Source organism: Ictalurus punctatus, chromosome 12, assembly GCF_001660625.3.
Source record: "Ictalurus punctatus breed USDA103 chromosome 12, Coco_2.0, whole genome shotgun sequence".
NCBI lineage: Eukaryota > Metazoa > Chordata > Actinopteri > Siluriformes > Ictaluridae > Ictalurus > Ictalurus punctatus.
The window spans coordinates 26301087-26312669 of record NC_030427.2 but is presented as its reverse complement, the minus strand read 5'-3'; the positions used below and the strand labels follow the sequence as shown (position 1 = coordinate 26312669).

General features: G+C 40.2%; 1 protein-coding gene and 1 long non-coding RNA gene across 3 annotated transcripts; both read right to left on the bottom strand.

Moving 5' to 3' along the window:
* Positions 1 to 887: 887 nt before the first annotated feature.
* On the bottom strand, positions 888 to 5996 carry c12h6orf47 (chromosome 12 C6orf47 homolog). Its single transcript, XM_017481438.3, has 3 exons — positions 5686 to 5996; positions 4351 to 5557; positions 888 to 2440 (listed from the first exon to the last, which is right to left on the bottom strand). Exon 2 carries the CDS (start codon positions 5277 to 5279, stop codon positions 4368 to 4370), a length of 912 nt encoding a protein of 303 aa, XP_017336927.1. The 5' UTR covers positions 5280 to 5557; positions 5686 to 5996; the 3' UTR covers positions 888 to 2440; positions 4351 to 4367.
* A 1865-nt stretch (positions 5997 to 7861) lies between these two features.
* LOC108272354 (uncharacterized) lies at positions 7862 to 10095 on the bottom strand. 2 transcript variants are annotated; one of them, XR_001814055.3, is made up of 6 exons: positions 10025 to 10095; positions 9700 to 9740; positions 9431 to 9478; positions 8416 to 8492; positions 8171 to 8240; positions 7862 to 7993 (listed from the first exon to the last, which is right to left on the bottom strand). It is a non-coding gene; the product is annotated as an uncharacterized LOC108272354 (long non-coding RNA). The 2 variants fall into 2 exon arrangements; XR_001814056.3 differs by having other exon boundaries at positions 10029 to 10051.
* Between the last annotated feature and the right edge of the window lie 1488 nt (positions 10096 to 11583).

Sequence of the window (11583 nt, the reverse complement as noted above, 5' to 3'; positions counted from 1 at the left end):
TTCCAAAAAGAATTTCACATTTCTATTCGTAAAGGTCGTAACTCGTCATTTCTGACTTCTGACCAGGAACATTTTTTTTCAAACTCTGGGAACTCGAGAAGGTCTCGTCAACCCCGAGTTCAGCAAGTGACGTTAAATCAACATGCTAACCACTAAGTCATTCAAATCTTTAATAAAAAAAAAAACAACAACAAAAAAAAACATTTTTGGTGTAATTACACTTGAATGATATAAGATTCTGGGTAGCTGAAGCTGTAAAGCCATGCCTGTAAAAAACATTAAGGCGGGGCCTAGGAGAAACCGTCTGATAAACCGTGTCCAGATTAATAATATTTAAAATACATATACAGTGAAGAAAGATATTAAAGTTAAAGGTGAAATAGTCAAGATTTTCCATTTCTTACTGCAACAAATAACGTGGAAAATTCTGTAAGATCTTTAAAAGCAAATCGTTTAAGCCACTGTATTAAGCCATTGTATTGGCCTCTTGTCAGTCATTTTATAGACACGCCCCCAACCCCGTCGCATCCTCATAAATCACCTTAAACAAGTCGCGTGTTTATAGAGTTGGAACTCGGTTTCCAAGCAGTTGAACGTCCGGGTCATGAAAGTCCTTGCTAATGCGAAGTCTACTCATCATGCTAACTGCAGGGAAACCACTGTAAGTTTTGTGGGCGGAGCTTTGTGTACATGGGTGAAAATCATTCGAATCTTATTCCACAAACCATTTCAGATTCAATTACCTCAGGTGTGCAGGTCTGCATTGGCAATAATAATGATAATAAAACTTAATTCATTCACTTTCTTACAAGCATCGGTTCAAACAGAACCTGAGAACAGCAATTTTCATGATGATGGTGATGAAATAACGACAAACAACACACGTGTACGCTTCAGGGGGGAAAAACAACAAAACAGATTTATTTCAGCAGATATTTCAGGCTCAATGTGCCGATCAGCGACTCTTTAAAAACTCTGAAAGACCTCAGTTACATCGCACATATTTATTCATGTTCCCTCTCTCAGAAAGGACGTAGGCATCGTTCCTAGTTTCACACAGCAGATTTCTACACAGCTGACTTGTACAGTGATCCTGCACGTTACTGAACAGTGCAAACGCATTAAACTGACAAAAAACAAAACAAAAACTAATCTTAAAGTGCATTAACTAGGCACCGACACGAACGGAAAACGTTTTTCGTTTAAGATGTGCTTGAACAAACAATGCTAGATGTTAGTAGACATTTTCTTTTTAATTATTCAAACATCTTACCACTGATCATGCTCTGAAATACCGGTCATAGAAAAGGAGTTAGGAAAAACAACAAGATGTAAAGTGACAGATAAAAACAATCCAAATGATAGTGTTAGTCTGAAACATAGACATAAAACAAACCCTAATGGGCCATACCGAGGCACGCGTGTCCGAAACGTTGTACGAGAACAAAATGCAGAGTAGGAAATATTCAAAAAACAGCCATCGAACAAAAAGGTTGACCTCTGAGACAAATACGCAAACTCCACTGATATAAACAGACACGTTAAATAAGTCATATATAATAGCGGAAATGTTCATGAGAATAACGCGACGGATTAAATAGAACAATGCGGCCAAGTCTTGGCTAGTGTGTACCGTAACGTCAAAAACAAGCCCACTTTATTTAGGTTTAGTGACCAAACAATGTTCCCAAGTACCCCTTTAAAAACAACAACAACAACAAACAAAACCCGACACGATTATGGATGTGCTGTGAAAGTACGTGTAGAAATCACACGGAATATCAAATGTAGTGAAATACAAATACTGTAAATGGAGATTAGCTAAACCTCAGAGCTGGGCAAAGTGTGTGTATGTATGTGTATATATATATATATATATATATATATATATATATATATAAAATTAAGTTAAGGAGAGCGGCTGCTGATATGAAGTCAAATCTCTGTCGGCTCTCTCCAGAGGTTAAAACCAATCAGCTGTGTGGCTTCCTGAAGTAAAATGATGTGGTAAATATCACAGCAGGGTCGTCTCTCCCGCTCTCTCGCCATCCGTGCGTGTTAAAAGTGCCTTTACAGTGCATTTTGTACTCAAAAATCTCACTGGCAACTTTCCAAAATGCTGATGAAACATTCGTCTTCTGCTCCAATGCACCAACGGTCTCTGAAGATTGTGTTCAATTTAAAAAAAAAAAAAAAAAAGACAAAATAAAAAAAGGTTGTTTCCGTTCAAAAATGGAGTAAATGGAATCAGCGTTCCTTTAAGTTTAGGCTCTTCTCCAGTCAAGGTGGGAACGGAACTCTGTATAATTGAGAGGGAGAGAGAGAAAAAAAAAAAAGGAAAAAGGAGTGCTGGTAGGATCGTAACGACTTCATCACCGACGTTTGGCTCGTGTGCTGATTTTCTGCTCGTGTGGTCAGTTCGTAGTGTCTCCTTCACAGCCTGTAACACAAAGACCCGCGTTAACCTTTTTAAAACCAAGCAACCGGACAAAAACGGAAAACCGGTCCAACAGTGTAGCTTCCTTTAATGCGCCAACTATACGCGTCTACAGTACAGCGCTTGGACAAATTGGTTTGGCCCGGACTACATGGAAACGGAGCACTTAAGGGACTCAAGAGAACCACTGGGAGATCTGCACGGTAAAACGTTAAGAAAAACAAGTCTTCAACGGACTAGAAGAAGGAGAAGCCTTGATTTATCACGTATACGTTACAGTACAGTGCAGCTCTTTTCTTCGCATACCCCAGCATGTCAGGAAGTTGGGGTCAGAGCACAGGGTCAGACATGATACAGCGCCCCTGGAGCAGAGAGGGTTCAGGGCCTTGCTCAAGGGCCCAAGAGGGGCAACTTGGCAGTGCTGGGGCTTGAACCCCCAACCTTCTGATCAGTAACCCAGAGCCTTAACCGCCAAGCCACAACTGTCTTTTGATGAAAACGGGCTTAGCTGGGCAGGAGCGTTAAAACTTGGGTGGAGCTTGGAATGAACAAATTCGCAAATCAAATCAACTACATGGCAATATCGTGAATCAGGTTCACGGCTCACCGGGTGTTAAAGCTCGGACGCGCTGCCTTGGTTGCCGGGAAACCAAACTGACGAGTCTAAAACGTGCTAGTTAGCTAGCGTGAGGGAAATTGTTCATTTTTACTTTGGAATAGTTTTGTTCTTGTTCATCAGAGGATAACGCCTAAGAAGGTCATGTCATGACATGTCGTTTAGATTAGTACAGAATGTTTATCTGCTTAGAGGCACAAATATGCTTTCTGTTAAGGGTTCGACCTTGAAACAAAGCCTGTTTGAACTTCCTCTAGCGACTCCTTATCGGTACATAGAAGTTTATCGTGCCCTGCGCTTCATATATATATATATATTATATATATATATATATATATATAAAAATAAGATGTTCGGCACAAGTGCCTCAGAGCGCTCTCATTATTCTATCCTGCTTTCTTCTATCCTGTATTCATCCTTCCGTAATAAACCTTTTCACCTGAGAGGACGAGTCTGTGAGTGTCGTCTAATTTCCACGACACTAGTTAAGTGCGTTAATACAGACTATGGGAAAGGGAAAACCATAAGTATCTGATTATTATCCGTTTCTAGCAAAGTTTCTAACGTAGCGCATCTTGTTTGTTCACTCGACGACAAAAAAAGTCAACAAGTCGTCAGGCAAATTTTTCGGCTACGCCGCTCGTCAGAAATGTTCCAGTCTGGCTAGTCAGTCTATTTTCTCTCGACGTGTTTAACCATGGGATGACGGCACGTCACCGTTTTTTGCACTGAACTTTATTTGTGCTCGATTATCACAGCGCAGACCGAATGAAACTGTCTTTCAGAACAATGACAGAATTCACATTTAGAAGTTGTGCGCATTCAAAATGTACATTCTCTCTCCATCACCGATACGGATCAGCGATTTCGATGACATCACTCTGCACTTCAGCTCCTGTGTCCAATCAAATGCTCTCTAGAATCTGAAGAGTCCCACCCACGACGTTATAAACATCCATTGTACTAACGGTCAAGTACGGCGTAGCCCGGGCTGTGAGGTAAGCTAAACGCTATTGGATAATTAAAATGGGGTGGAACAACACGATATGTCCCGCCCAAACTTCCTGTTTCGGTGGAAATGACATCAGCACTTCGAATAACGCTGCGTGTTTCAAGGGACTTCACGTTGACTTTAAGAACCGAAACTTGGGTTTGCCTTGCAGCTCCAAAATGGTGATTAGTTGATTAGAATATTTACTAGAACGTTCTAGCACGTTGAATAGCGCAGTATATTGCTTACAATGCATATAATGTGTGAATGAATAATCAGTGAACGTATCTGAAGCGAAGCACCTACCCTAAGACCTTCAGTCTTCAAGACACTGTCACACTTTTCCCGGCAGGGCTACTGCTTTGAGTCTGCGCCAAAGTATCTTCTGTTTCTTCCACGCGGTCCTCTTCTTCTTCTTTCCCGTCTTCTCCCGTCCCCAAAATCACGCTCTGGCGCACGCTGACGGAAATGACCAGCGCCTGGACGATGCCATACACCAGTGCGAACTGAGGCAGGTACTCCTGAACCAACCAGAGCAGGCCGGCCATTCCTACAGAGGACACCAGGAACATGGCCATGCCGTGGAGCCAAAGCTTGAGCGCACCCTGGACGCCCAGGACATCCAGGACGAACTTGGCCGGGGGCGAGACGGTCAACAGGAAGCCGACTACGAACAGGTCAAAGAGGTGGCGAAGGAAATTGAAACAAATCTCGTAATGCTCTGGGAGAACGTCTCCGGACCACGACTGAGCAAAGAAGCGGAACGTAGACGACCTCTGGGACAGCGGGACGGGAGACGGAGGAGGGGTGGCGTAATCTGAAAAATCGCCGTCTTTCGTGTCAGAATCCCACGATCCGTCGTTCCACGTGCTCGTCCTCTCACCGAGTCCACGGACCTTGTACGACGTCGGCCATAAATAAAACACGGGACTGATTATCCGGTTCCACCATCGCGGAGGACTTTGCGGTGGAGGCGCCTCGAGTCTTTCAGCGTTCAGATCTTCTACTTCTAAAGGTTTGACGATCTCCTCCTGAGCTTCCCAGTATTCCTCGGTCAGGGTTTTTTGGTCACTTTGCTTTCTCCTTCCACCCCAAACCCAGGAGGTTAACCCTGCCAGACTCCACCTGCTTTTCTCCTGACCCTCAACCGGAAGACTTTTGGGTTTACTCGCCCAAGGGCGATACAAGTTCGCTGGGTTAACCCATGTCCAAACTCGTCCTACAACAGCCAGCATGGCTTTCCTTTCCTTTCTCCTCCAATGTCTCCAAATGACCCAAGTTAAGGTTAGACCCTTATTTTCTGAAGCTAATCTTAAATCCTAAACTCTTTCAACATCTCTATATGATATGCAAGTTAGATAAGCATGGTGCAGAGCTTTCAGTTTCGACTTGAATGCTTCAGTAAACGTATTTTGAGTTGTGTAAGAATGAGGTGCAGTTAAATAAAAGGTGTTGCTGCTCACCTCCTCCACCACACCTGTGCTTTGCTGTCAAGAACCAAAGGAGATTCAAACTAATTTAGGACACACCCGTTCACACACACATACACACATACAAAAAAGCCAACAATACGGCTAGTTAGCTAAATTACCTACACATAAAAGGTTAAAATGAATAAATATACCTTGTCGGTTAACTTACGTGTAATTCTTCTACTATCTGAACACATAAATGACAATAATTAATCACTTAATGAGCCAATGTTGACGGATTTTTTCCCCCTACCTACAGTCTGGTGTCTTCACCAGTTCGATGTTTATTAGCTAGATTATTTAAAATATTAACTACCTAACTCATTATTTCACTAGTCAACTATATAACTATGCAAAATTAAGTCATTATTATTGACAAGTCTTGTTAGTATAGCTGCCTACATCGTTTACAGTCTTGTCAGGAGAAAGGCTAACTGGAGCCTAGCAAGCAAACAACCCCAATGCTGCCAACTTCACACGAGTTGATTCACGATCAGTGACGTGTCGGCTCTTTGATCTGGTTCGTTTAGGTGAATCGAATATATGAGGCGATCTTATTTATTTTGTAGAAGTACAAAAAAAAAAAAGCAATGCTTCGTTGGAAACCTTTTAAAACTCGAGTTGTTTATTAGCGAGGATGTGAATCGTCCTTAATAAAGAGTGAATCTTCTTAATGAAGCACAGGAACAGTAAAGCAAAGTAAGGTCGTTTTTATTGATCAGAAGGTAGAGTAAGAATACATGGAACGAATTCAGTCATACTCAGACACAGAGGAATAATCACTGGTTAATATATCGCAAACTCTGACTTGTTTAGTTGGGGGGAAATGGCAACGAGCCATTTGGGAGCCGAATGAATCGGCTCTTGTTGGTGAGATGAACCAAACGATCCGATTCATTGAAAAGAATCAGAGTTCACTTCATTACGTCACTCTCAACATTGACGTTGCCGGACGTTTGAGGAAGTTCACTAACCTGAGTGCTTCTTTTTTTTTTAGGGAACTAAAGTGATCTTAATTTCCACCGCGGAAAGATATTGTGACATTTTAAAACATTGTAAATACCTGCAATAAATACAAATTTATTGGCTGTACAGGATGTAAAAGACAACGTTAGATATCTCAACACTCCTTTTTTTCCCTTCTTCATAATACAAGTCTTACCCTCAGCTGTAGTGTTATGGTGGTGTCTAGTTTTTAGATTTTACTCCAAGATGGTAGAAACCCACATTTCTGTCACACAGGCTGCTAGGAAACATTTCTTTCTAAAGCGAAATGCAACCTGAAATGACCTTACAGAAATAAACCCAGGATAATAAATTGAACCCAAGCTGTTTTAAATGCTGATGGTAGGAACATACGAGCTGGAAGGTATGATTTCTTCAAATTTGGTGAAGCTAAAGTCTTCATTTTGTAAAACAAGCACCTTGAATCAAGTCTAACTCCAACACAGCATATAAAGCTTGTACAAGCAGGCTCCATCGAACATGCACTAAACATGAGTCACCTTTTTGGTTGAGATGCTTCTTTTCCACAACATGATTTACAGACCTTCCTGGATCAAGTATGTATTTGACTAGCTGTATTTGAGGGGGGATTTGGTCCAACAATTTAATCAGCCTTACAAAAAGGTCAGAACCAGGTTTGGGTTCAAATCACACCAGAAGAAAAGACACACCTTTATGGACACCACCCCCCCAAAACAAGTATACAAATGTTCTCAAAACCCTTTGCAGACAAATTCAGCAGCAATGGGAGTAGAGGTTTATGTTTGCAGTCATTAACATATGATCAGAAGATGAGAAAACTGTGGGGACAGGGGTCTAAAAACCAGGTAAAACAGGAAGTCAGTCACATGACAAACGAAATAAAGGCAAGTATGTGTAATATCAGGCAGTGCTAAACATGCCAGCAACACTCATTACAAGGTGCTGTACATTGGTCCGTACAGGATTTCAACGAGTTTATTTGTGAATCTTGCAGCCAAAATCCCTGCAGCTTTTTTCCCCCTCCAACGTTTACAACACAATTTGGAGTTTTGTGCTTTTTTGCAGAAAGCTACTTGAATTGGTGAAATTGCAACTGCATGAAGTTGTTTTGCACAGTCTTTCACAGTGATTGTTGGTAAATGAGACCTTTGAGCTGTACTCAAGCTCAACACCCAAAATCTGCAGAACATCTGTATTAATTTTGAAAAATCGCAAGATCCCAGTGAATATTCTGGAGTTTCCTTGATTTAAAAAAAAAAAAAAAAAAAAAAAAAAAAAAAAAAAAAAAAAAAATGACAATGTCTAAGAAACCCAAAAGATCAACATTCATAAGTACACTAAAAATCAGGCAGTCTTCATTCACATTTCAGAGCTTTATTTAGATCAGTTGCAACATCAACCCACACCAACGTGGGAGCATTTTTAAAAGCATCATGAATAATGTTGAAGGTACAGCACATCACTGGCTCCACTGGCACAGCAACACAATCCTAAGAAATATAAAATAAAATAAGACATCTAAAAGGCAAAGCATTTTAAGCCTAAAATCATGATTGTGTGTTTCAGTGCGCTGCGAGTAAAACTTCATTTCATTTCAGTAGAACCGAAAAGCAAATCATCATCAACATCACTTGGCGAAAACCAGAATGAAAAAAGTCAGTACTCACTGAAGCAATCTTTCACACTTGGGGTACAAAAACCTCCATCCTGGTGAAAACTCAACTTCTAGACACCAATCTGGCAAAAATGACATACAAACTATAAATACCTGAATTTGACTAATATATACTCGCTTATACATGCAAGTGTGTTCAGTCTGATGTAAAGGGACATCATATTCTCAGAGACTCTAGTCTATTGAATCGTCATTACACATACTGGAATACTAATATTTAATTTAATACAAACCAACCTCAGCAAGGAATTGCATCTCCTTTCACATGACCACAGGAACCATGTTGATTAGTAGATGTTCGACATTAAATGCAGCTTTAAAAAAAAAGAAGGATAAAAAGCCTAATGCATTAATGTGCTAATCATTCAGCAAATTGCTGTGGTGTAAGAGGAATAAGGCATCATGACATGTGATCATAGGAAAACCATCAGCAATATCTACCCACCCATCATTCAGTGCGTTTACATGTACAACAATAATCCGATATTAACCCGATTAAGACGATAGTCTGATTAAGAAACTAGCATGTGAACAGAGATTATTGAGGATCTTAATCCGATTCAAGTCATACTCGAAATAAACACAAATAGAATTAAGACGTGTGGAGTATTCGTTTTAACGACGTGCATTACAGACATGTACACACCTTAATCACACCATTAACAGTGTGTGAGAGTTTTCACTGCATTTTGCAACAGGACACGTACACACAGCAGCGCTCAACAGTTTGATGGCAAAAAATGAGCATGGGCTGTGTCTGAAACGGCGTACTTACCTACTATATAGTAGGAGAAATACATGCATTTTATACCATATAGTAAGCAAGTACACTGTTTCAGACACAGCCCATGGCTTCAAGCATTGTCTATTTACACAAGTAGCATAAATTACCACCTGCGCTTGAAGCTTTTGTAAAATTAAAAATGAACACACCCCAAACTATACACAGTACCATAACGAAGGTACGTTAACGCATGGAATTCTGGAGGGATGTCGGACAGCATGGCATGGGGACGCAATGACGTGGCGTTAATCGATCCATGTTCTATAACATGGAAAACAGGAACATGTCGGGAGTATTCTAAAAGCTCATGTAAACACCTTAATCACAATATTGTCTTATTCAGAATAAGGTCAATAATTAGATTATTGCTGTCCATGTAAACGTAGTCATTGATCATTTTCCTATAACTGCACACCAAGTGTTATACAAATGTATACTGTAATAAAACTGCATCATAAAGGTGCTTACAAGAGAACAAAAACAGCTAGGTGCCATCTTCAGACCATTCTGTAATGCCTAAAAAAAAGGGGGGGGGGGGGGGGGGGGGGGGGAGAACAACCTTTTTAATGTATTGTTGGAGGAAAAAAAGTACTGATTTGATCAGCGCATACAGCAGAAACATGTTCAGTTTACTGTGAAGATCTTCATATTACAATCAGAGACTCTAGTCTAATGAATCATCAGCACATGTTCAGATACAATTAAAGACAAATAAAGTATTAAGAGAAATCACAAACCATTTTCACCACGTCTGCAGCTGAGGCCCATATCCGCAAAGCTAAAAAGCCAAACAGAATGAGTTTTACTAAAAAAAAACAACAAAGAAAAAAACCGCTTCACAGAGATTACAGAGAAGCTGTAATAATAAACAGGACGCCACGAGGTGGCGGCCATTTTGAAAGCCAGCTCCATGCACAAAATCAGTTTTCTAACTGTAAGCTCATTCAAGAATAAGTAATATTTAAATTACAGACAGTACTAACAACTATATAAGCGTTTAAACAATGTAACTTTATTTTAAATTAAAAGAAAACTTTCTGGAGACATGTTTACTCTACTAACCTACTTCAGCACAACGAACGTCAAAGAGAGCAAAGAGACGCTAGTGCGAGACTTTATTGGGGTCCTAAATCAGTAACCGGGGAGTCAAATCAACTGCCTGAGTAAAATTAATTTTTTTTTTTTTTTTTTTTTTTTTTTAAGTTAAAATAAAAAAAAAAATGTTGGTGTGTGTGTAATAACTGAATGTCAGATATTACAATGGTTATATTAAGACGGTTTTTATATTTCACTTCAAATTAACAGGAACAAAAGGAAAATCATTCTTTTGTAAGATTGTTGTTTTGTTTGTATGGGGGTGGTTCCGAGAATGTTCCCCCAATCATCCCAGGTTAATGCAAGGTTCCTGAGGGGTTACTAGAACATTAGGGGAACCTTCTCGGAACCATAATGTGAACTGAAATGTCCCAACGTTAGGGGAATGTTTTCAGAACCATCCCGGGTTAGTGCAAGGTTCCTGAGGGGTTATCAGAACATTAGGGGAACCTTCTCGGAACCATAATGTGAACTGAAATGTCCCAACATTAGGGGAATGTTTTCAGAACCATCCCGGGTTAGTGCAAGGTTCCTGAGGGGTTATCAGAACGTTAGGGGAACCTTCTCGGAACCATAATGTGAACTGAAATGTCCCAACATTAGGGGAATGTTTTCAGAACCATCCCGGGTTAGTGCAAGGTTCCTGAGGGGTTATCAGAACATTAGGGGAACCTTCTTGGAACCATAATGTGAACTGAAATGTCCCAACGTTAGGGGAATGTTTTCAGAACCATCCCGGGTTAGTGCAAGGTTCCTGAGGGGTTATCAGAACATTAGGGGAACCTTCTCGGAACCATAATGTGAACTGAAATGTCCCAACATTAGGGGAATGTTTTCAGAACCATTCCGGGTTAGTGCAAGGTTCCTGAGGGGTTATCAGAACATTAGGGGAACCTTCTCGGAACCATAATGTGAACTGAAATGTCCCAACATTAGGGGAATGTTTTCAGAACCATTCCGGGTTAGTGCAAGGGTCCTGAGGGGTTATCAGAGCATTAGGGGAACAATCTCTCTGAACCATAATGTGAAATAAAATTTGAAGTTTTTTTTGTTTTTTTTTTCTGAAGAAAACTTTCCTGGAAAACCAAATATGTGATTAACCAAAACAAACATTCTGAGAACGTTCTGGGAACCAGTATTTTTGTATTTTTTTTTAAAGGTTACTAGAATGTTGCAGGATTGTTATAGTTCTCTGAACTATAATGTGAAACGAAACATGGTTATAGGGTTATATGTCTGTAAAAAAAAAAACAACAACAAAAAGTTCCTGTAAAACTAAATGGGAGCTAAAGATCTGTCTGCAAAATGTTTCATGAACCAAAACAAATGTTCTCAGAAAGTTCTGGGAACCAGTATTTGTTGGCTTGGCCACCGCAAAGTTCCTGGGCTCAGATAATTGAAAGGGAAACCGAACAATAAGTGAATAATCTCTGAACCATTGCAGGGCTAAAATATTTTAAAGATTCTGAGAATATTAGGGGGATGTTCTCTGAACCATGATAGGCTACCACGAGGGTATTTCAAAG